We start from the raw sequence: 24871 nt of genomic DNA on the forward strand, positions 1-24871 counted from the left end.
TAGGCTACCTGCCGCCCCTCCACTCTAACCACTAGGCTACCTGCCGCCCCTCCACTCTAACCACTAGGCTACCTGCCGCCCCTCCACTCTAACCACACCCTCTATGATTTAGAGGAGCAGAGGAACACAAAGTTGTATCTGATGACACAGTGTCTGAGCTTGATAAACATATGAAGAATCTGGCAGACCAGTTTCATGGTGTCGGTGGCATCAAACCAACATCAAACCCAGAGAACTTGCCTACAAATTGGCACATCAAAACAAAAGCCCAGACAACTGGTCAGGAAATGGAAGGGTAATTCAAATGTATTTATAAAACCATGTTTACATCAGCAGATGTCACAAAGTGCTGTACAGAAACCCAGCCTAAAACCCCAAACAGCAAGCAATGCAGGTGTAGAAGCACGGTGGCTAGGAAAAATTCAAATTAATTTATAAAGCCATGTTTACATCAGCAGATGTCACAAAGTGCTGTACAGAAACCCAACCTAAAACCCCAAACAGCAAGCAATGCAGATTATACTGAACAGAGATCTCTACACTGAGTATACAAAACATTAAGAACACCTTCCTAATATTGAGTTGCCACCCCCCCCTTTCCACTTCAGAACAGCCTCAATTCGTCAGGGCATGGACCCTACAAGGTGTCGAAGGCGTTCCACAGGGATGCTGGCCCATGTTGACACCAATGCTTCCCACAGTTGTGTCAAGTTGTCTGGATGTCCTTTGGGTGGAGGACCATTATTGATACACACAGGAAACTGTTGAGTGTGAAAAACCCAGCAGCGTTGCAGTTCTTGACCCAAACCGGTGCGCCTGACACCTACTACCATATCCCGTACAAAAGCACTTAATGATTTTGTTTTGCCCATTCACCCTCTGAATGACACACATACACAATCCATGGCTCAAGACTTAACAACTCTTCTTTAACCTGTCTCCTCCCCTTCATCTACACTGATTGAAGTGGATTTAACAAGTGACATCAATAAGGGATCATAGCTTTCACCTGGTCAGTCTATGTCATGGAAAGGACAGGTGTTCCTAATTTTTTGTCCACTCAGTATATTGATGCTTCTCATTCCATCACATTTGAAAACAATGAAACATAAGAATATTTAAGATTATCTCTGCGTTGAGATTTCTCTTTGCGATCCTCTATTTGATTAACATTTATAAAAAGTTTAAAAAAAAAACGTTTTATTGCTTACACAAAAAAAGGTATTTATGATCTATAGAAAACTTATCTTCCCCACTGTGCACTATTCTAGTGAGCCTGTCTGGAACAATTCCATTCTCTAGCCTCAGTCATCAGCGGTTTACAGAACAAAATAGTGGCGGATTGACCCCTTGTTATTGTTTGAATCACAGATTGCCTTTTTAAAAAAAAAAGATTTATAGAGAACTGAATTACCCGTGTAACTACTCTGACTTAACAGATTCTGCCTGGAACAGATCAGGGATGTTGAGCTGGGTTTTAGACACGGCTAGTGCAGGATACAATGGTTCACTGAATCTCTGTTTAAAACAATGGAGCAAGCTCAGAGCGCCCCCTTGTGCCACTTTATAGAACGACAGGCTACCTTCCTCGAAATCCAGCAACACCCCAACCCTTCCCAGTCCGCCGACCTCCACAGGGACAGCCACCTTCGGAATCAGAACGAGAGAGAGAGAGAGAGAGAGAGAGAGAGAGAAATGTATTGCAATGCGGCAACAACATCAACAAAAATGTTCCTAGGAATTTCTCTTGGTGTTGTACATAGACGCTTTCATAGAGATCTGATTCAATTCTATATGTGACTTTTACGGAAGCATCCACATCAGCGATCACATCCACCCACATACCTTGTCGTGCAGGGCTTCTATCTTCCCCTTCTCACTCAGCAGGCACCAAGAATAGGGGTTGAAGCCGATACGGCAGGTGTCTTTCTGGCCCTTACGGCCGATCTGACCCTCGCAGACTCCCACCTGTAGATAAGCGCAGGGGACTATGACAACGCTGTACTAGGTAGTGACATTTGGGGGGGGGGGGGGGGGGGCATTTGATTTAGCTAAATAGTGCCAACGAAGGGTTTCCGTACATGTAAATCAATGAGTTAATCAGTTAATGCAATAGGGAATGTGAAAATGTTGTGATGTGTTACTAACTATATGCTATGTGATGTTTTACCTAATCTCCTCTTGTAACATATTAGAATAATATGCCATTTAGCAGATGCTAAGAAACTAACGGTAATCTGCCTGTCTATAACCTCCTCTGACCTTAAACGGTGCACCCTCTGACCCTAAACGGTGCACCCTCTGACCCTAAACGGTGCACCCTCTGACCCTAAACGGCGCACCCTCTGACCCTAAACGGCGCACCCTCTGACCCTAAACGGCGCACCCTCTGACCCTAAACGGCGCACCCTCTGACCCTAAACGGCGCACCCTCTGACCCTAAACAGCGCACCCTCTGACCCTAAACGGTGCACCCTCTGACCCTAAACGGTGCACCCTCTGACCCTAAACGGTGCACCCTCTGACCTCTTACCTTCCATTTGCCCTCGTCTTCCTCCACCTCCACCTCCCAGTACGCACGGCCTCCCTGCAGGGGTTTAGAGGCCAGGACCTGGGGGAAGGAGCTAAAGCGAGCCCCCTGCTCCGGGTAGGCCTGCTGGACCTCGCTGTAAGACACCTTCCTGTTCTCCTCAGAGATGAGCAGCTTGGGGTGGGCTGTGTCCGGGTCCAGACGGGGGCTGGCGCCATCTGCACAGAACACACACACACACACACACACACACGAGGGGCATGAGCAGAAGAGGTGTGTCAGTCAAAAAACGACCCATAGTCATTGGCATTGTGTCTAACAGAACTTGTCTGGGGTGCTGTGATTGATATAGACAGGCAGATTTTGAATGGTTTCGGATGGCGGATCACTAACCCCAATACCTTAATTAACCTAAACCCTAATGTTAATCCTAACCTTAACCTATTTTAATAGCCTTGGTTGAATATCCACTTCCTTTTGAGTAGGGAGCTGGTATGGTGTAAGGTAGCGTTTCCCAAACTAGGGATTTTTAAAACGGGATCGCGAGAGAAACTATGAAATTAAAATCGTGCTTGTTTAATAGAACGTCAGTCACCTCAGATAGACGTGCTTTCTGTTTTCTTCCTACAAAACGTGTCTCAATTTTTGAACGGTCTAAGCTACAACATACAACAACCCCTTTCACTGACAGATAAGACTCTGACGAACACGTACGTGTGTCTTCAGTGTCCTTCTACAGGGACCAAGCCGCGAAGGACAGAGTGGACAAGACCAGGCACTAAATCAGACTCTGGGTTTAAAGATCATTAACAACGTTCATTTCTAAACAGAAAATCAGGCAAAAATTATTTGCCCTTGTCTTCTGAACTTGCCAATACCTTTTCTGATGCATTTCAGTCACTTCCTTCCGATTTAAATACTGTCAAGTTCTGTCAGGATGATTTGTAACAGATGGTCATAGCCCGATTTTTTTATATTTTTTAAAGTAAACATTTGCCGTTGATTACGTCACTTTTTTCACAAGTTGGGGTCGCATATTTTATGGGCCGCAGGACAAAACAGTTTGGGAACCCTTGGTGTAGGTACTGTATGAGATGGAGGGGGGGGGGGGTGGTCCCTTACAGAGCAGCCTGAAGGGGTCCCGGTCAGGCAGGGAGATGACCACTGAGACCAGCCGCCTCTCAGTCCACTGCTGTAGGCAGCTCAGCCTGGCCCTGTCCACCTCCTGTGGAACCTCCAGCTCCTCCACAGAACAGCTCTCAGACACACTGGAGGGAGAGGAGACAGGATATGAGGTTCACTCTCAATACTGGCTGTACTACTATTACTAAGAAACCGTTAAGCAACTATTTGTATTCTGTAAATATACCGGAAACTAACTACAGCATCCGTACACGTCACAATGGTAGCTACAGCATCCGTACACGCCACAATGCTAGCTACAGCATCCGTACACGCCACAATGCTAGCTACAGCATCCGTACACGCCACAATGCTAGCTACAGCATCCGTACACGCCACAATGCTAGCTACAGCATCCGTACACGCCACAATGCTAGCTACAGCATCCGTACACGCCACAATGCTAGCTACAGCATCCGTACACGCCACAATGCTAGCTACAGCATCCGTACACGCCACAATGCTAGCTACAGCATCCGTACACGCCACAATGCTAGCTACAGCATCCGGACACGTCACAATGCTAGCTACAGCATCCGTACACGCCACAATGCTAGCTACAGCATCCGTACACGCCACAATGCTAGCTACAGCATCCGTACACGTCACAATGCTAGCTACAGCATCACAATGCTACGACAGGAAATGCGGGCTGATCTACAGAAAAACGCAGGACACATATTTTCACCAAGGTAATACATCTGTTGGGGAATAGTGGTCTAAGTAATTTATAAAATGATTGTATACTTATATAAAAGAGCTTAGACAAGGTTTTCTACTTAACATACTGACTCAGTTCTGACTTGGTAGGACTTCACTTTTCTAGCTATTTCACTTTTCTAAACTTTGTTTCTTTCTTAGAAACTATATGAGAATTAGCCTATTGTCATGTATAATAGTTGCTTACCTTTTGGTTATCTTACTGTACTCCTGTGAAGAACAAAACAAAACATAAGAAAACATGTGTTCCCGGTGACCATCGTCACGACAACAAGAGACAAGCCACTGTTCCATGTGTATTTAGGTCAGGGCAAGGTGCGGTAGGCACACAAACACTTTCCTTATAGTAGTATCCTTTAGTATGTGCCCTATGTTCCTACGGGAAGTAAGAGGATTGAGGAAGTACCATGATGAAGGACTGTTCCTGTACGCGTGCGGCGCCCCGGGTGTCAGCCAGCCCTTCCAGAGTATGAAGACCCCGTTGGAGGGAGGAGAGGGTTTCCTGCAGCTGTGTCAGCTGTTCCTCCAGTCCCCCCACCGCCCTGCTCTCCTCCTGGGTACACACACACACACACACACACACACACACACACACACACACACACACACACACACATAATAAAAACACTCACTAATGCACTTTTTTACATTTTTAAACTACGTTTTAAGTGAGAAGTAGGCATTGGTCTGAGGTTGAAAAATAAAATAAAATTCACATGAGCACCACGATACAGTTTGAGAAGGTTTTGAATCCTAAGCAACCTGCATACACATCGATTAAATTACAATAGACCAACATAGCTACTGTAGCAGGTCAAAGCTGTGCTGTAAAACCTTGGTAGAGCATGGGTGGAGGAGGCATTGTGGTGCTGTGAAACCTTGGTAGAGCATGGGTGGAGGAGGCATTGTGGTGCTGTGAAACCTTGGCAGAGCATGGGTGGAGGAGGCATTGTGGTGCTGTGAAACCTTGGCAGAGCATGGGTGGAGGAGGCATTGTGGTGCTGTAAAACCTTGGTAGAGTATGGGTGGAGGCGGCATCGTGGTGCTCATGGGAATTTCCTTTCTTCAGACCAATGCTTACTTCTCACTTAATTTTTAAATTTTATTATAATTTATTTTTTAATTGTCATGGTTTTTACACTGGAAGTAGATTTTCTGTTAAATTTGTGCATTATACAAGATTTCCACATGAAAAGCCTGAGCCGCGCCACTGGAATGGCCTTGCATGGCAGAGTTGTTGACAAATATCCAACGCATGGCAGAGTTGTTGACAAATATCCAACGCCTGGCAGAGTTGTTGACAAATATCCAACGCATGGCAGAGTTGTTGACAAATATCCAACGCATGGCAGAGTTGTTGACAAATATCCAACGCCTGGCAGAGTTGTTGACAAATATCCAACGCCTGGCAGAGTTGTTGACAAATATCCAACGCCTGGCAGAGTTGTTGACAAATATCCAACGCCTGGCAGAGTTGTTGACAAATATCCAACGCCTGGCAGAGTTGTTGACAAATATCCAACGCCTGGCAGAGTTGTTGACAAATATCCAACGCCTGGCAGAGTTGTTGACAAATATCCAACGCTTGGCAGAGTTGTTGACAAATATCCAACGCCTGGCAGAGTTGTTGACAAATATCCAACGCCTGGCAGAGTTGTTGACAAATATCCAACGCATGGCAGAGTTGTTGACAAATATCCAACGCCTGGCAGAGTTGTTGACAAATATCCAACGCCTGGCAGAGTTGTTGACAAATATCCAACGCCTGGCAGAGTTGTTTCGTTTGGCACTGTTAAATCAGCACACAAGTAACATCCGGTTAACTTCGTCTAAGTTATATTTACAACGGCAGGGGGTTGCACCGTTCCAGGAGGTACTGCAATACAATGTCTTTGTTAGTTTGGCACTGTTAAATCAGCACACATTCGGAATTAAAATGTCAAGAAGACAGGAGAAGCAGCGTACTGGAATGTATTGCGGATGTTAGAAACTGTGGAGTTTTTCTGATGCTACCAAGCATGCACTCTGCAGTCAGTGTACAACTGAGTCTCTGTTTACATGTCATGTTAGCTAGCCATTTGAAGTTTGGGGAAGGCCCTCTCCTGTTTCATCATGACAAGTCCATATAGAAATGGTTTGTCGAGTTCGGCGTGGAAGAACTTGACTGGCCTGCACAAAGCCCTGACCTCAACCCCAACGAACAACTTTGGGATTAATTGGAACGCCGACTGCGAGCCAGGCCTAATCGCCCAACATCAGTCCCCGCAGCAATGTTACAACATCTAATGGAAAGCTTTCCCAGAAGAGTGGAGGCTGTTATAGCAGCAAAAGGGGGGGGGGGAACAACTCCATATTAATGCCCATGATTGTGGAATGAGATGTTTAGCGAGCAGGCTTTTGTCATTTAGTATTAACTGTGTTGTTGCCAAGCAACTGAGTTGAGACCCAGTGTTAGAACTGAGCTTTGGATTTAAAAAAAATAAACATGTTAGCAATGTCAGAAATGCTACAAATAGGTTGCACATCTTCGGTTCTTCATGGACAGAAATGAGCACGTGAGATCGATAAATTATATATTTAATCAAACTGTTGCCCCCTACAAACTTATTCAGTACGAAAGGTGGCAAGTCGATGGTCACTTTATGGACACCTAGATATTGAGCTAGGTCAGGGCAAGACATTGTCTTTTTTGCCTAATGCTAACGACCTTGTTAAAAATCCAGTATGTGGTTCTAGGTAACACCCGGACGGTCACGTCCACCTCATGACGAGAGGCAGGGAGTGTGTTGTGTACCTTCAATCAGGACGATTTCCAGTTGTCACAGACATTGGTGTCATATTGGCTGTGATGTGTTGGTAGGGAGATTTGAATGTAACGCTAAGCTTCAATCAAAGCCTACTTATGTTGAGCCAGGCTGCGCGACAACGGTGTTCCTACTTAAAGTACAGCCCATGTTTTTGTTCCAGCCCTGCACCGACGCACATGATTCACAACCCCCCCCCCCCCCCCCCCCCCCCCGACGCTTTTAATGCAGTCGCAATTAAGGCTTTGTTTCTCTTATTTTCAGCTTTAAGCCACCATTATCCTACTAGAAAACATGCATTTGCAGGTTTACAGCCCACCTCGGTTGACTTCCAAGCCCAGATTCATTGTTTGTTTTTTAGGCTAGAGTTGAGCCTGGGTTCTCTTCCTTATTTACCCGAGTCACACACAGCAGGGCCGTGTCCTCCTCCTGCTGCAGGGCCTCACGCATGGTCTCGTACTGCTGCTGCACACCCGCACGCGCATCACCTAGCAACACCTGGGGAGAGGAGGAGTCAGGGTTGACACAGTGACAGTATGTAGACATAGTTGTATCCAAACACCTAACGTACAGATACATCCAGTGTAGTAGTGTGTCTAATGCATATGGAGCATCATGGACCCTGGTCATGGACCCTGGTCATGGACCCTGGACCCTGGACCCTGGACATGGACCCCCCCGCCCCCCCCCCCTTCTAAGCTGTTGCTACTCTGTTTATTATCTATGCATAGTCATTTTCAAACTCAACCTACATGTACATATTACCTCAATTACCTCGACACTGGTGCCCCTGCACGTTGACTCTGTACCGGTACCCCCTGTATATAGCCTCCACGTTGACTCTGTACCGGTACCCCCTGTATATAGCCTCCACATTGACACTGTACCGGTACCCCCTGTATATAGCCTCCACATTGACTCTGTACCGGTACCACCTGTATATAGCCTCCACATTGACTCTGTACCGGTACCCCCGGTATATAGCCTCCACAATTGACTCTGTACCGTAATACCCTGTATATAGCCTCCACATTGACTCTGTACCGGTACCCCTTGTATATAGCCTCCACATTGACTCTGTACCGGTACCACCTGTATATAGCCTCCACATTGACTCTGTACCGTAATACCCTGTATATAGCCTCCACATTGACTCTGTACCGGTACCCCCTGTATATAGCCTCCACATTGACTCTGTACCGTTGTTACGTTCCCCAGTTTATGTGTTGTAGTTTGTGTATTTGCATGTGTTTTATTTCAGGAAATGGCTTCCTGAAATCCCTCAAGCAGCTGATTGGTCGACTCCAGGGCTAATTGGAGAGCTGACCCCGCCCCCTCGTCAAGACACAGCTGTCTCCAATTACACATTCATTCTGAAGCTATATAAAAGCCAGTGTTCTGTTCAGGAGAGAGAGATTTTGGAGGTAGGGATTGCTGAGAGAGATTTTGCTGAGGTCATTGCAGAGCGATTGTTTGTGATAGAGATTTGCTAGAGATATTTTGCTGGGAGGTCATTGCAGAGTGATTGAGAGAGATTTTTGCTGGAGGTTGATTTGCTGGGAAGTTGGTATGTTCTGTGACTTTGTTGCTCAGGTAGAGCTTATTTGATGTCCTTTGTTTTTTAGTTTGTTTGTGAAATTGTTATTCCCATGTTTCATTTGTTCCCAGGGGAGAAGGGGAAGGCACCTTGGGAGTGTTTAGGCAAGAGGCCCGCGGGCATACATATACCCGTAGTATATTCACTGTCTAGGCACACTAGGTAAGACCTGGTCGGACCACCCCCTGTATTTTGGTTAGGGCACCAGGTGGTGCTAAATTAGGTAAGTAGTGGGTAGGCAGGTAAGATAGGAGAGGGGGCTTTGAGATTTACTTTCTTTGCTTTGGTTCCGTCCAGCCCCTTTTCCCCATATTACTGTGTAAAGGAATAAAGTCCTTGTAAACGGTACCACATTCTGCCTGTTGTCATCCTTACTCGCACCTACAGTCCATACCTTTTTCACTTCACAGAGAGTTTAGTTGTAGCAGGGTGTTGCGTTCCCTCTTCATAGAGGCGTGCGTAACAACCGTAACACCCTGTATATAGCATCCACATTGACTCTGTACCGTAACACCCTGTATATAGCATCCACATTGACTCTGTACCGTAATACCCTGTATATAACCTCCACATTGACTCTGTACCGGTACCCCCGGTATATAGCCTCCACGTTGACTCTGTACTGGTACCCCTTGTATATAGCCTCCACATTGACTCTGTACCGGTACCCCCGGTATATAGCCTCCACGTTGACTCTGTACTGGTACCCCTTGTATATAGCCTCCACATTGACTCTGTACCGTAATACCCTGTATATAGCATCCACATTGACTCTGTACCGTAATACCCTGTATATAACCTCCACATTGACTCTGTACCGGTACCCCCTGTATATAGCCTCCACATTGACCCTGTACCGGTACCCCCTGTATATAGCCTCCACATTGACCCTGTACCGGTACCCCCTGTATATAGCCTCCACATTGACTCAGTACCGGTACCCCCTGTATATAGCCTCCACATTGACTCAGTACCGGTACCCCCTGTATATAGCCTCCACATTGACCCTGTACCGGTACCCCCTGTATATAGCCTCCACATTGACCCTGTATCGGTACCCCCTGTATATAGCCTCCACATTGACCCTGTACCGGTACCCCCTGTATATAGCCTCCACATTGACCCTGTACCGGTACCCCCTGTATATAGCCTCCACATTGACTCTGTACCGTAATACCCTGTATATAGCCTCCACATTGACTCTGTACATACACTGTATATAGTCTCCACATTGACTCTGTACCGTAATACCCTGTATATAGCATCCACATTGACTCTGTACCGTAATACCCTGTATATAGCCTCCATATTGACCCTGTACCGGTACCCCCTGTGTATATAGCCTCCACATTGACCCTGTACCGGTACCCCCTGTGTATATAGCCTCCACATTGACCCTGTATCGGTACCCCCTGTATATAGCCTCCACATTGATCCTGTACCGGTACCCCCTGTATATAGCCTCCACATTGACCCTGTACCGGTACCCCCTGTATATAGCCTCCACATTGACTATGTACCGTAATACCCTGTATATAGCCTCCACATTGACTCTGTACCGGTACCCCCTGTATATAGCCTCCACATTGACTATGTACCGTAACACCCTGTATATAGCATCCACATTGACTCTGTACCGTAATACCCTGTATATAGCATCCACATTGACTCTGTACCGTAACACCCTGTATATAGCCTCCACATTGACTCTGTACCGTAATACCCTGTATATAGCATCCACATTCACTCTGTACCGTAATACCCTGTATATAGCCTCCACATTGACGCTGTACCGTAATACCCTGTATATAGCCTCCACATTGACTCTATATCGTAATACCTTGTATATAGCCTCCACATTGATTCTATATCGTAATACCTTGTATATAGCATCCACATTCACTCTGTACCGTAATACCCTGTATATAGCCTCCACATTGACTCTGTACCGTAATACCCTGTATATAACCTCCACATTGACTCTATACCGTAATACCCTGTATATAACCCTAGAGACCCTAAGGACATGTAAGCATTTCACTGTGAGGTCTACTACACCTGTTTTATTCAGCATTTCACTGTAAGGTCTACTACACCTGTTGTATTCAACATTTCACTGTAAGGTCTACTACACCTGTTGTATTCAGCATTTCACTGTGAGGTCTACTACACCTGTTGTATTCAGCATTTCACTGTGAGGTCTACTACACCTGTTGTATTCAGCATTTCACTGTGAGGTCTACTACACCTGTTGTATTCAGCATTTCACTGTAAGGTCTACTACACCTGCTGTATTCAGCATTACACTGTAAGATCTACTACACCTGTTGTATTCAGCATTTCACTGTGAGGTCTACTACACCTGTTGTATTCAGCATTTCACTGTAAGGTCTACTACACCTGTTGTATTCAGCATTTCACTGTAAGGTCTACTACACCTGTTGTATTCAGCATTTCACTGTAAGGTCTACTACACCTGCTGTATTCAGCATTACACTGTAAGATCTACTACACCTGTTGTATTCAGCATTTCACTGTGAGGTCTACTACACCTGTTGTATTCAGCATTTCACTGTGAGGTCTACTACACCTGTTGTATTCAGCATTTCACTGTAAGGTCTACCTACACCTGTTGTATTCAGCATTTCACTGTAAGGTCTACTACACCTGTTGTATTCAGCATTTCACTGTAAGGTCTACCTACACCTGTTGTATTCAGCATTTCACTGTGAGGTCTACTACACCTGTTGTATTCAGCATTTCACTGTAAGGTCTACTACATCTGTTGTATTCAGCATTTCACTGTAAGGTCTACCTACACCTGTTGTATTCAGCATTTCACTGTAAGGTCTACTACACCTGTTGTATTCAGCATTTCACTGTGAGGTCTACTACACCTGTTGTATTCAGCATTTCACTGTAAGGTCTACTACACTTGTTGTATTCAGCATTTCACTGTAAGGTCTACCTACACCTGTTGTATTCAGCATTTCACTGTAAGGTGAACTGTAACATTTGATTTAGAGGGATACAGGGTGTGTACATTATTAGGCTTTTGCGTCAGGTCAGACCTAAAAAAAAAATACCTGGTCCAACTGAGGTCCTGTCCTTCTTACCTGGAATCTCTGTTTCTTCTCTGTCATCTCAGTCACTCTGCTGATTAAAGACTGTTCCGCTCCCTGCATCTTCTTCATCTCCTGTTTCAGGTTCCCCTGCAAGACAAAAACACAGTGCCGTCATCCTGCCGTCAATAGAAAACATGCTTTAGCTCTCTGGAACACGTATTTATACTATAACGCGTGTGATATGTTTATTCACCACTAACGATCCTTAGACAACATTAATACTACGGCTCATACAACTGGGATGTGATCAGGTATTTTTGTGGTGTGTTGGTATGTGTGTTTGGTAAACACTCCTCTGTTTCTCACCCTCAGCTCCCTCTCGGCCTCTCGGATGCTGACGCAAGCGTGGTCCCGGTGCGACCCGATCACGGTACACACGGTACAGACACACACACTACACTGACGGCAGTAGATTCGGTTCATCTCCTGGTGTTCCGGGCACCTGATGACAATGTAAGTTATACTTCAGCTTGCTGCCAGTTGTTTAATGATTTGTCATATAATAAATTAAATAAAACAATCGTCAACTTTAAATGAAATGTTGAAACACAAAGTATTTACAGGAATTCAAGACTTTACTGCAAATACCGTCCAAAGTTGTTAGGAATTTCACTTTGTGCAGCTCAGAAAAGGAAATTCAATTGAGATTCTCCCCAAATAAGAGTGAAACTTTACCTCCAGGGTGAGGTGTCCTCCACAGGGGGTACCAGGGTGTGGCTCTGGAAGACAGGGGACTCCAGGTGAGGCCGGAGGTGGTCGGAGCACATGGAGGCTCCACACACCAGGCAGGTCTTCACCGCAGGGAGAGAGCCCTGGCTGGGGCAATAGTGGCAGGGTAGGAAGGTCTCCCTAGAGGTTTGACGAGCCAGGCTGGGGGACAGGTTGGTACGTCCAGGGGACAGGTTGTTGGCAGCACGGGTAGGAGAGGTGGAGGTGCCGATTGGACCAGATCTGTTGGAGATCTCTGGAAGAGGCTCCCGCTCAGCTTCAACAGGCTTCTCCTTCGTAGGGGTGACTAAACGTAAATGGGTTGTTATGGTCGTTTCAGCAGGATTCTTGGCGGGTGTGTACGGATCTCTTGCAGGGGGTGGAGGTGGGTCCAGCTCAACGGTGGTGATTCTTCTTGGCGATGTGTTGGTCATGTGACCTGCTGCTGCTTCAGGTGATTTTCTCGGGTCATTCAGTGGTTCTCTTGTAAGAGGTTCTGTTGCAGCAGGGGGTTCGTCCAGCTCAATGGGTGGGTCTCTCCTAGGGGACCTAGAACTATCACGTGCCAGGTCCGGACCTCTGATGGGGACGGACGCAGTACTAGACGGTTTGGTTGCTAAGGAGAATGGTGCTGCTGGCACCTCCTCCTCACTGGACAACTCGACGTCAGACGACGTGTTCTGATTGGCTGAAGAGGAGGAAGAGGAAGTGGCGGGTCTCTTACGGTCACCAGACCGTCCCCTGGAGTGGGAGGAAGAGGAGCTGCCAGTGGCTTGTCTCTTGTTGTCGTGAAGATGGCCTCCTGGGACAGGAGAACTGGCTGGTCTCTTCCCTAACAGACGCTTGGATTGAGAGATGGAGGCTCTCTTCCCAAGGGTCCAGCCCGCCGAATTTATCTCAATGACATCCTCTTCATTGGCTCTGCCTTCTATACCCAACACAACATACATAACACAAATAAATTAGTAGTGATTAGGCCTACTTTGGTTACATCAAAAGGACACAAACCTAGCTAAATCTAATTGTATTTGTCACAGCACAGAATACAACAGGTGTAGACTTTAAGCGAAATGCTTGCTTTACAAGCCCTTCCCAATGATGCAGAAATACAAAATGATGGGAAATATCATAAATATCATATTATTTTAAGATAGAATAAGGTCGATTGATTTTAAGGCAAGTCAATGGACTTCAGTAGACTTTGACCTGTGTCGTTACTCGTGTGCGTCAGTCAATATAGCGTAATATTGTTGTTAATGTTTCTATCATAGCCATGTCATCACCACCATATTAAAACAATGTGTTAACGATGTGTTATTGTTTTAAACTGTAGGCCTAGTACCATTACACAGGTACATCTTCCCCAGCAGTAGCCTAACTTTGGAAATGTTCGTTCCCATGACTAGTCAGCGAACCTGGGGTGTATTTATTACGTATTGGAACGGAAACCGTTTACCGTTTATGAACCAAACAGAGCAAACGGAATGAAGCGTGGAGGGACCTATCAGAATTGGTCCAATATTAAATTCTCGTTTTCGTTGCAAAAGGTTTTCCGTTTGAAATAAACGGTTTGTGTTGCAAAACGTTTTGTAACAGAATCGGCGTAATGAATAAACCCCTGTATCGTTGTCCCCAGCCTAATTGCGCATGGGCAGAAGTGTCTGGTGAATTCGGGAAGTTACCTGTGGCTGAGCTGGTGCGTGTATGTGCAGGCGCTTCATGTCGCCACGGACTTGCGGTAGTGTCTCTCTTGAACCCCACCGGTAATGTCTTGTACTCCTCCTTGCACTCGGGGCAGTAGTATGGACCGGTGGGCGAACCACTCCATAACTCCTGTATACAGCAGTAGCAGAAAATATGTTTGCATCTCAGCGCAGTCGGATTCCGACATATACCGTGGCACAAAGGACACACCGAGGGCTCGCAGTCCGGGGTCGGCAACGACTGACCCATTTTGCCCAGTAAAAAACGATATTTGTTACGTTTTTTTGTCAACAACACGACAGGCTCGAACTCCAGGAAACGAAACCGTAAAATTAGGAGGAGCCAAGTGTTTGAATTACGTCCCCAGTGTAGTCCTGCACACTGCGCCCCACTCTTAAAGGTACAGGAAAACAATGTCTTCTCTGACCCAAATACATGTAGCTCGTTAGGTCGACAGATCAAACTACGCAGAGGTCTGCACTAGTGTCATCATTTGAAGAAAACATACACACGAGGAAAAAGCATGCGCACCTGTTGCCCTACCCGGCAGTTTCAGGATTGCTGTGATTGTAAGGTACCCAAGGGGTTAAAAGCATACTGGCCTCTCACCATTTTAACGTCACATGAAATACATTTTGAATGGCTTGTAAACATAGATTGTGGAAGTTAATCTCTGAACATAGGTCTACTCTAACCTTTCAATTATTTCTTCATCTGGTTTACTAAACAATTCCAATACGTGTTCTGTGTTTCATTCATAGTTTAAATTCTCCAAAGTGGCCTGGGCTTCTGGAGCTCAGACGTGCAGTAGTACGTGTAGAAACAGATAGGTCGCGTTTTGAAGTGTATGTCCTATAGCAGGTCGCGTTTTGTAGTGTCTGTCCAATAGCAGGCCACGTTTTGAAGTGTCTGTCCTATAGCAGGCCACGTTTTGAAGTGTCTGTCCTATAGCAGGCCACGTTTTGAAGTGTCTGTCCTATAGCAGGCCACGTTTTGAAGTGTCTGTCCTATAGCAGGCCACGTTTTGAAGTGTGTCCACTAGCAGGTTTCGTTTTGAAGTGTCTGTCCAATAGCGGGCCACGTTTTGAAGTGTCTGTCCTATAGCAGGCCACGTTTTGAAGTGTCTGTCCTATAGCAGGTCGCGTTTTGAAGTGTCTGTCCTATAGCAGGTCGCGTTTTGAAGTGTCTGTCCAATAGCAGGTCGCGTTTTGAAGTTTCTGTCCAATAGCAGGCCACGTTTTGAAGTGTCTGTCCTATAGCAGGCCACGTTTTGAAGTGTCTGTCCAATAGCGGCCTTTTTCCAAACTGGGTCCTGGGGATCCCAAGGGTTGAACGTTTAGTTTTTTTGCCCCCAGCGCTACACAGCTGACTTAAAATAATAAATTCATCATCAAGCTCTTATTATTTGAATCAGCTGTGGTTTGTGTGGTTCTAGGGGGGGAAAAACTAAATGTTAATCTCCTCCCCAGTCCCACTCGTGCTTAGGTGTTTCTGAGTGTACTGATATATAAAAGTAGGACACGTGACATCACAGACACTTTTTTTTTTTTCTAAAACAATTTATATGCAGAGTTGTGTCTATTGTTGCCCTCTTATTGGCTAGAATGGACCCACCCACCCACCATCCTGTCTCAGCCTCCAGTATTTATGCTGCAGTAGTTTATGTGTCGGGGGGCTAGGGTCAGTTTGTTATATCTGGAGTACTTCTCCTGTCCTATTCGGTGTCCTGTGTGAATCTAAGTGTGCGTTCTCTAATTCTCTCCTTCTCTCTTTCTTTCTCTCTCTCGGAGGACCTGAGCCCTAGGACCATGCCCCAGGACTGCCTGACATGATGACTCCTTGCTGTCCCCAGTCCACCTGGCCGTGCTGCTGCTCCAGTTTCAACTGTTCTGCCTTATTATTATTCGACCATGCTGGTCATTTATGAACATTTGAACATCTTGGCCATGTTCTGTTATAATCTCCACCTGGCACAGCCAGAAGAGGACTGGCCATCCCACATATGCTCTCTCTAATTCTCTCTTTCTTTCTCTCTCTCGGAGGACCTGAGCCCTAGGACCATGCCCCAGGAATACCTGACATGATGACTCCTTGCTGTCCCCAGTCCACCTGACTGTGCTGCTGCTCCAGTTTAAACTGTTCTGCCTTATTATTATTCGACCATGCTGGTCATTTATGAACATTTGAACATCTTGGCCATGTTATGTTATAATCTCCACCCGGCACAGCCAGAAGAGGACTGGCCACCCCACATAGCCTGGTTCCTCTCTAGGTTTCTTCCTAGGTTTTGGCCTTTCTAGGGAGTTTTTCCTAGCCACCGTGCTTCTACACCTGCATTGCTTGCTGTTTGGGGTTTTAGGCTGGGTTTCTGTACAGCACTTTGAGATATCAGCTGATGTACGAAGGGCTATATAAATACATTTGATTTGACCTGATCTTGCCTCCTCCCGACCGCCTTCCATGTTTTAAGACACGTTATTTTAGAGCTGCGACACACTGGTCTGGACAGGAGGCCTTTTGTAAAAAAGGCAGCATTTGCTCAGAATTGGAGCCGACACATTGGTTGGTTCTCTCAACAACAACAGGACTTTGTGTTAGCCAGACTAACTCATAGGTGAGTCCCATACTGGCATGTTAAGTCAGGGAGAATTAATAAAGTGCTATAATGGCAGAGGGTTTCAACCACACCACCTCTTACAAATTGGATCTGACAGAACATTGTAACGACCCTGGGTTTATAAGCGAGGATATCGACTCTGCCTCCCGAGCATTGCTTTTGCGTCACAGTCGATAGCGCGCTGGACTAGAAGGTCGAGGGTTCGAGACCTGCTCCCTGCCTGTTTCATTACAATGTGAATGTTCTAAATATAAAACAAGGAAAGAAGACACCCCATGCTGAAATGTACAGAACCTGGTATTCCCAGGCAGTCAGCCGGCCAAGTACTAAACAAGCCCAACCCTGCTTAGCAGCCGAGGTTTCAGGCTAGTATGGCCGTAACGCAAAGGAGTAACTCTTTCTACACAATAAAAAGTTGATGAGTCCCTGGAATGGACCTCTTCCAATTCCTCTCTGTTTAACTTTTATTTCACCTTTATTTAACTCGGCAAGTCAGTTAAGAACAAATTCTTATTTACAATGACGGCCTACCAGAAGGTTAAAGGCCTCCTGCGGGGACGGGGGCTGGGATAAATATAAATCTAGGACAAAACACACATCATGACAAGAGAGACAACACAACACTACATAAAGAGAGACCTCAGATAACAACATAGCATGACAGAAACACATGGCAACACAGCATGGTAGCAACACAACATGGCAACACAACATGGCAGCAGAACAAAACAGGGTGCCAACATTGGGCAAATGACAACAGCACAAAGGACAAGAAGGTAGAGACAACAAAACATCACGCAAATTGAAATGTCTTTCAATATTGGCTTTACAGAAATATTTAAATAGAGATTGACAGCTTCTAGTGTAAAAAAAAAAAGCATGTAGAGGTCTAATTTTTATCATAAGTACACTTCAACTGTGAGAAACGGAATCTTAAACAAAAATCCAGAATATCACATTGTATGATTTTGAAGTAATTAATTTGCATTTTATTGCATGACATAAGTATTTGATACATCAGAAAAGCAGAACTTAATATTTGGTACAGAAGCCTTTGTTTGCAATTACAGAGATCATATGTTTCCTGTAGTTCTTGACCAGGTTTGCACACACTGCAGCAGGGATTTTGGCCCACTCCTCCATACAGACCTTCTCCAGATCCTTCAGGTTTCGGGGCTGTCGCGGGGCAATACGGACTTTCAGCTCCCTCCAAAGATTTTCTATTGGGTTCAGGTCTGGAGACTGGCTAGGCCACTCCAGGACCTTGAGATGCTTCTTACGGAGCCGCTCCTTAGTTGCCCTGGCTATGTGTTTCGGGTCGTCGTCATGCTGGAAGACACAGCCACGACCCATCTTCAATGCTCTTACTGACGGAAGGAGGTTGTTGGCCAAGATCTCGCGATACATGGCCCCATCCATCCTCCCCTCAATACGGTGCAGTCGTCCTGTCCCCTTTGCAGAAAAGCATCCTCAAAGAATGATGTTTCCACCTCCATGCTTCACGGTTGGGATGATGTTCTTGGGGTTGTACTCATCCTTCTTCATCCAAACACGGCGAGTGAAGTTTAGACCAAAAATATATATTTTTGTCTCATCAGACCACATGACCTTCTCCCATTCCTGCTCTGGATCATCCAGATGGACATTGGCAAACTTCAGACGGGCCTGGACATGCGCTGGCTTGAGCAGGGGGACCTTGCGTGCGCTGCAGGATTTTAATCCATGACTGCATAGTGTGTTACTGATGGTTTTCTTTGAGACTGTGGTCCCAGCTCTCTTCAGGTCATTGACCAGGTCCTACCGTGTAGTTCGGGGCTGATCCCTCACTTTCCTCATGATCATTGATGCCCCACTAGGTGAGATCTTGCATGGAGCCCCAGACCGAGGGTGATTGACCGTCATCTTGAACTTCTTCCATTTTTCTAATAATTGCGCCAACAGTTGTTGCCTTCTCACCAAGCTGCTTGCCTATTGTCCTGTAGCCCATCCCAGCCTTGTGCAGGTCTATAATTTAACCCGGATGTCCTTACACAGCTCTCTGGTCTTTGCCATTGTGGAGAGGTTAGAGTCTGTTTGATTGAGTGTGTGGACAGGTGTCTTTTATACAGGTAACGAGTTCAAACAGGTGCAGTTAATACAGGTAATGAGTGGAGAACAGGAGGGCTTCTTAAAGGAAAACTAACAGGTCTGTGAGAGCCGGAATTCTTACTGGTTGGTAGGTGATCAAATACTTATGTCATGCAATAAAATGCAAATGAATTACTTAAAAATCATACAATGTGATTTTCTGGATTTTTGTTTTAGATTCTGTCTTTCACAGTTGAAGTGTACTTATGATACAAAGCATGTAGAGGCCTGTAATTTTTTTAAAGTAGGAAAACCTGAAAAATCGTCAGTGTATCAAATACTTGTTCTCCCCACTGTACATCAGATAACATGGACTGCCACTCATACAGGTAAAGACACCAGTACATAACTTACACACATTACAGAGTTCATACTGTATATTGTTATTGTGTATATATTTCCAATCAACCATTTTATTTTTTTAACAACTTTATTACTTAGCTATTTGTGGATATTTTTGTTTAGGAGAGCTTGCAAGTAATCATTTCACTGTACCGTTTACACCCTGTATCCTGTGTGACAAATAAACTTTGATTTGATGATCAACTCACCATTCATATCAGCTGTCATAGTCAATAGAATAGGTGACTGACTTGACCAACACTATCTAGTCATCATTGACATTGACTATTTTCATTTTTGGAAAAATAACGTTCCCGTAGTAAACGGGATATTTTGTCAGGACAAGATGCTAGAATATGCATATAATTGACAGCTTAGGATAGAAAACACTCTAAAGTTTCCAAAACTGTAAAAATATTGTCTGTGAGTAAAACAGAAATGATATTGCAGGCGAAAGCCTGAAAAATCCAATCCGGAAGTGCCTCATGTTTTGAAAGCGCTGCGTTCCAATGCGTCCCTATTGAGCAGTGAATGGGCTATCAACCAGATTACCTTTTCTCCATATTCACCAAGGTGTCTACAGCATTGTGACGTAGTTTTACGCATTTAGCGGCTACATTGCGCAAGTGGTCACCTGATGCTGCCAGAGTGACTCTCGGGTAAAATACAGAGGTAGCCATTACTCCAATCTGTCCTACTGAAAAACGAATTGTCCCGGTGGATATATTATCGAATAGATATTTGAAAAACACCTTGAGGATTGATTATAAACAACGTTTGCCATGTTTCTGTCGATATTATGGAGCTAATTTGTAATATTTTTCGGCGTTTTCAGTGACCGCAATTGCCGGGCGATTTCTCAGCCAAACATGAAGAAAAAACGGAGCTATTTCTCCTACAAAAATAATATTTTGGGAAAAAAGGAACATTTTATATCTAACTGGGAGTTTCCTTAGTGGAAACATCCGAAGCTCATCAAAGGTAAACGATTTAATTTGATTGCTTTTCTGATTTCCGTGACCAAGTTACCTGCTGCTAGCTGGACAAAATGCTATGCTAGGCTATCGATAAACTTACACAAATGCTTGTCCTATCTTTGGCTGTAAAGCATATTTTGACAATCTGAGATGACCTGGTGATTAACAAAAGGCTAAGCTGTGTCTCAATATATTTCACTTGTGATTTTCATGAATATGAATATTTTCTAGGGAAATTTATGTCCGTTGCGTTATGCTAATTAGTGTCAGTTGATAATTACGCTCCCTCTTGTGGGATGGGGAGTCACTAGTTAACTACCTCAAATGTAATATCCATCATGATTCTAATAAAAGAACCACCCGGTTAACTTGGTCTACTTTTCCTTTACAACGGCAGAGGGTGCACCGTTCCTGGAGGTACTGCAATACCAGGTCGATGCGTGGAGTGGACGGAGCAAGCCCCTATTCCATCTCCCTATTCCAAAAATCCCTTTAATATATGGTCTACATTTTGAAAATCCATTTACTGTTTTGCAACAGCTCTGTGTCTTATGGACTTTGTTCTAAAAACTCGACAACCTTGTTCCAAGAAAAATGCTTGTAGACGATTGAGAAACTGTAATAGGTTGTTTCCGGATTTAAATAGTACAAGAGTACAGTACCATGAGGGACAAAAATGCTGACAGCACCTGGTATTCCCAGGCAGTCTCCCATCCAAGGACTAACCAGGCCTGACCTTGCTTAGCTTCCGAGACCAGGCGTATTGTATTGTAATGTGTATATGATGCACGTAAACACTTCACTGTACTGTTTACACCCTGTATCCTGTGCATGTGACGAATAAACGTTGATGTGATGATCAACTCACCATTCATATCAGCTATCATAGTCAATATACAGTGGGGCAAGAAAGTATTTTGTCCGCCACCAATTGTGCAAGTTCTCCCACTTAAAAAGATGAGAGAGGCCTGTAATTTTCATCACAGGTACACTTCAACTATGACAGACAAAATGAGAGAGAAAAAATCCAGAAAATCACATTGTAGGATTTTTTTAATGAATTTATTTGCAAATTATGGTGGAAAATAAGTGGGAGAACTTGCACAATTGGTGGCTGACTAAATACTTTTTTGCCTCACTGTATCTCTGCAGTTTTCTTTTCTTCTCTTTGCCAAAATTCATCATCAAAATTCATCATCTCTCCCATGTCTTATTCGACTAGTAGTTGGGATTTCTGAAATGTTTATTGCTTGCCAACATTTTACTCCCTCATCTATGTTTAATGTAACACACATGCATCAATTATTCCTTTCGGGTTGCCTATCCTGACGTGACGTTTGTAGTATAGAAAGTATTTGACTCATATGTGCCACAGAAAGTATTTGACTCTAGCCACAAAATGAAGTAAATTAGAAGTGGGGGGAGAATTTCTGCCAAAATACTTGGAACCATTTCCCTGTTTGACCGCTAGGTGTTATGGGTATTATGACTCATACTGTGGTACTCTATTGTAGGCTGTGTGTAGCAGTTAGTGGTTATGATATGAAGGTTTGGCTTGGTAAGGTTTTTTTTCGCCTGGTCAGACAGCTGATGTGTTGTGCACTGAAGTCCACAAGTGAAGGTTAAAGGTGAGAGGAGGAGAGCACGTAGGTGCCAGAAGGAATTATCCCACGATCAAAGGGATCGTGCTGTTTTGAAAATGATCTGTGTTTGCGTGTGATCAGGGGTGTATTCATTCCGTTGATTCTGTTGAAAAACGTTTCTTAAAGCGAAAGCAAACGGAACCAAACGGGGATAAACATACCTGAATTTGTCCAATGGAAACTCTCATTTGCAAATGTTGGACTAATGATTACACTCTAGATCAGCTAGATGAAGGCAAGATTGAACAAGGCGGTATTGAATGTGTCAATAATGTCTGTCATCTTGATTACTCAAAAGTCTCTCAACCTGTGTTCACCTACGTTGTAAACTTTCATTCATAGGCTAGGTTGTAGCAGCCTCATGATGGGTACAAGGACAGTATCATGTAGTAGCCTAAACCTAACTTTCAGGATGAATCAAACCAGTGTAGTTTTTATTCATCAATATAAAGTATTTTCTGCGTAATGGCAATTTATGTGCATGATATGAAGTTTGCTGTAGTGACCGACTAAGCTTAATTGTAAAAGTATGCCTCAACAGAGCCATGTTTACAAAAGTGTATTATGCTGAGCACACATTTAGTTAGGCAGCCAGGACCGTAGGACGCATTGTCGGTCTAGCTCTCACTGCAGTCCAGTGCCATGGACATCTTTGAAGTTTGGCCTCTAGTAATTCAGGTGGGCAACTTTATAAAGGCCTCCTCACAATGACCTTATCATGCAAGGCTCTACAGACAGATTTAAAAATACACAGGCTATTCTTGCGTTGATGGTGTATGTATTGAAGTCAACTGGGGCGGCAAATAGCCTAGTAAGAGCATTGGGCCAGTAACTGAGAGGTTGCTGGATCAAATCCCTGAGCTGACAAGGTACAAATCTATTGTTCTGCCCCCTGAACAAGGCAGTTAATCCACTGTTCCTAGGCCGTCATTGAAAATAAGAATTTGTTCTGAATTGACTTGCCTAGTTAAATATATTTTTAAAGTGGTTCAACATTCAAATGCGTTTTGATTGACCACATAGGAGAGGCGACGGTCGGTGGAAGTCTGGCGCCACCAAGTGGACAATTATTTTAGTTCCCTTGTGGCATCAACGCTTCCTGAGATATTATATAAAAGATAACATGTTATGTCAATATTAATTATTTCTTCAACCCCTATTTGCTAGATTATTATTCCAATTTAGCTGTAAATCTGGTTTGAACTCAATAAGGATTTGTCTCGTTTCAGATTGGAGGGCGGATGTCCACGTCACTTTGGAACCTTCCAATGTGTTACATTGTAACAGTGAAAAGTGTCTTTTCCCGACGTTGATCAAATCCCAGTCTATGCCACCATTTTTTAAAAATAGCATCATCTTTGATATTTGTTGTAAAGTGTACAGAGCTCATTTAGGTGTAACCTTTACCGGATTTAACGTGTCTGAGAACGGCACCTTCCTCCCGAAAGCATTGCGGTATCGCTTCTCGGCCTTTTGGCTAAGATCAAGTGTAGTATCTGTTCTTATCAGTTTAATATCTGATACGTCCCCTATCTGGGGACCATATATTAAATTGATTTTTGGAATAGGGAGATGGAATAGGGGCTTGCTCCGTCCACTCCACGCATCGACCTGGTATTGCAGTACCTCCAGGAACGGTGCACCCCCTGCCGTTGTAAATATAAATTGGACGAAGTTAACCGGATGTTACTTTTATTAGAATCATTACGTTTGAGCAAGTCTGTCAATGATGCCTAGAAAGTGGTGAAGCCATTTTATGCCGTTTGTATGTGTATAAAATGATGTACAAAAATACAGATGAGCTGTTTAAAAAGGAAATGCAACAAAACTTCCAGAAGAAAACACCTGTTCTCACTTGCACCAACGAAACGAGACAAATCGTTATTGAGTTAAAACCAGATTTACTGCTAAACTGGAATAAAAATCTATCAAATAGGGGTGTGGGAAACCATTTGCAGATAACAATATTGACATAACATTTGATATTTTACAAAATATCTCAGGTAAAATAATTGTCCACTTGGTGGCGCCAGACTTCCACCGACCGTCGCCTTGTTCAAGCTATGTGTTCAATCAAAATGCATTTTAATGTTGAACCACTCGACTTCATTACATAGTACATCATCAACACAAATAATGTATGAAATAAAAATAGTCTATATATTTTTTTAATCTGTCTGTAGAGCCTTGCATGATAAGGTCATTGTAGGGAGGCCTTTATAAAGTTGCCCTCCTAAATTACTAGAGGCCAAACTTCAAAGATGTCCATGGCACTGGACTGCAGTGAGAGCTAGACCGACAATGCGTCCTACGGTCCTGGCTGCCTAACTAAATGTGTGCTTCGCATAATACACGTTTGCAAACATGGCACTTTTGAGGCACACTTTTAAAATTAGGCTTAGTCAGTCACTACAGCAAACTTCATATCATGCACATAAAATACCAATAGGCATATTGGGTTGGAGAGCATCTATCTACTCACGAAATACTGTATATCGATGAATAAAACATGCACTGCTTTGTTTCATACTGAAAGTTGTCATAATTCAAGTTCCATCCATGAAATATTGGAATGTGGAGAAAAAGTGTCCAATAGTGGTTGAACTATAATCCTACAAATCTACTTTCATTCTCACTAATCGTGGAACTGTATGACAACAGTCCAGTCGTCGTGAACCGTGCGCCAGGCTCCAGGTTTAACCTGCTACATAAGTTCCATAATGATTACAATAGGCTACATGTCCAAAATGATCGCTAAAATAAATGTATGTGGGTATTACTGACAGACGGCTCCA

General features: G+C 44.3%; 2 protein-coding genes, 1 non-coding gene and 1 pseudogene across 4 annotated transcripts in view; 2 read left to right on the forward strand and 2 right to left on the reverse strand.

The window, feature by feature from the left end:
• LOC139376285 (uncharacterized) overlaps positions 1–24871 on the forward strand; it is a 1125987-nt gene that overhangs the window by 1086037 nt on the left and 15079 nt on the right. The window lies entirely within an intron of this gene.
• On the reverse strand, positions 39–14832 carry LOC139376235 (tripartite motif-containing protein 16). 2 transcript variants are annotated; one of them, XR_011627896.1, is made up of 12 exons: positions 14349–14692; positions 12634–13594; positions 12265–12400; positions 11950–12045; positions 7633–7734; positions 4839–4985; positions 4620–4642; positions 3653–3798; positions 2534–2748; positions 1846–1968; positions 489–1647; positions 286–366 (listed from the first exon to the last, which is right to left on the reverse strand). XR_011627896.1 is itself a non-coding variant. In XM_071118553.1 (11 exons), the coding sequence occupies exons 1-11, from the start codon at positions 14617–14619 to the stop codon at positions 1423–1425; spliced, it is 2445 nt and encodes an 814-aa protein (XP_070974654.1). In that variant the 5' UTR covers positions 14620–14832; the 3' UTR covers positions 39–1422. The 2 variants fall into 2 exon arrangements, 1 of the variants encoding a protein (XP_070974654.1); XM_071118553.1 differs by having other exon boundaries at positions 39–1647; positions 14349–14832.
• On the reverse strand, positions 20829–21042 carry LOC139383440 (U2 spliceosomal RNA; annotated as a pseudogene).
• Positions 23534–23724, forward strand: LOC139383747 (U2 spliceosomal RNA). Its single transcript, XR_011628780.1, has one exon. It is a non-coding gene; the product is annotated as a U2 spliceosomal RNA (small nuclear RNA).

This window comes from Oncorhynchus clarkii, chromosome 2 (genome assembly GCF_045791955.1).
Source record: "Oncorhynchus clarkii lewisi isolate Uvic-CL-2024 chromosome 2, UVic_Ocla_1.0, whole genome shotgun sequence".
Taxonomy (NCBI): domain Eukaryota; kingdom Metazoa; phylum Chordata; class Actinopteri; order Salmoniformes; family Salmonidae; genus Oncorhynchus; species Oncorhynchus clarkii.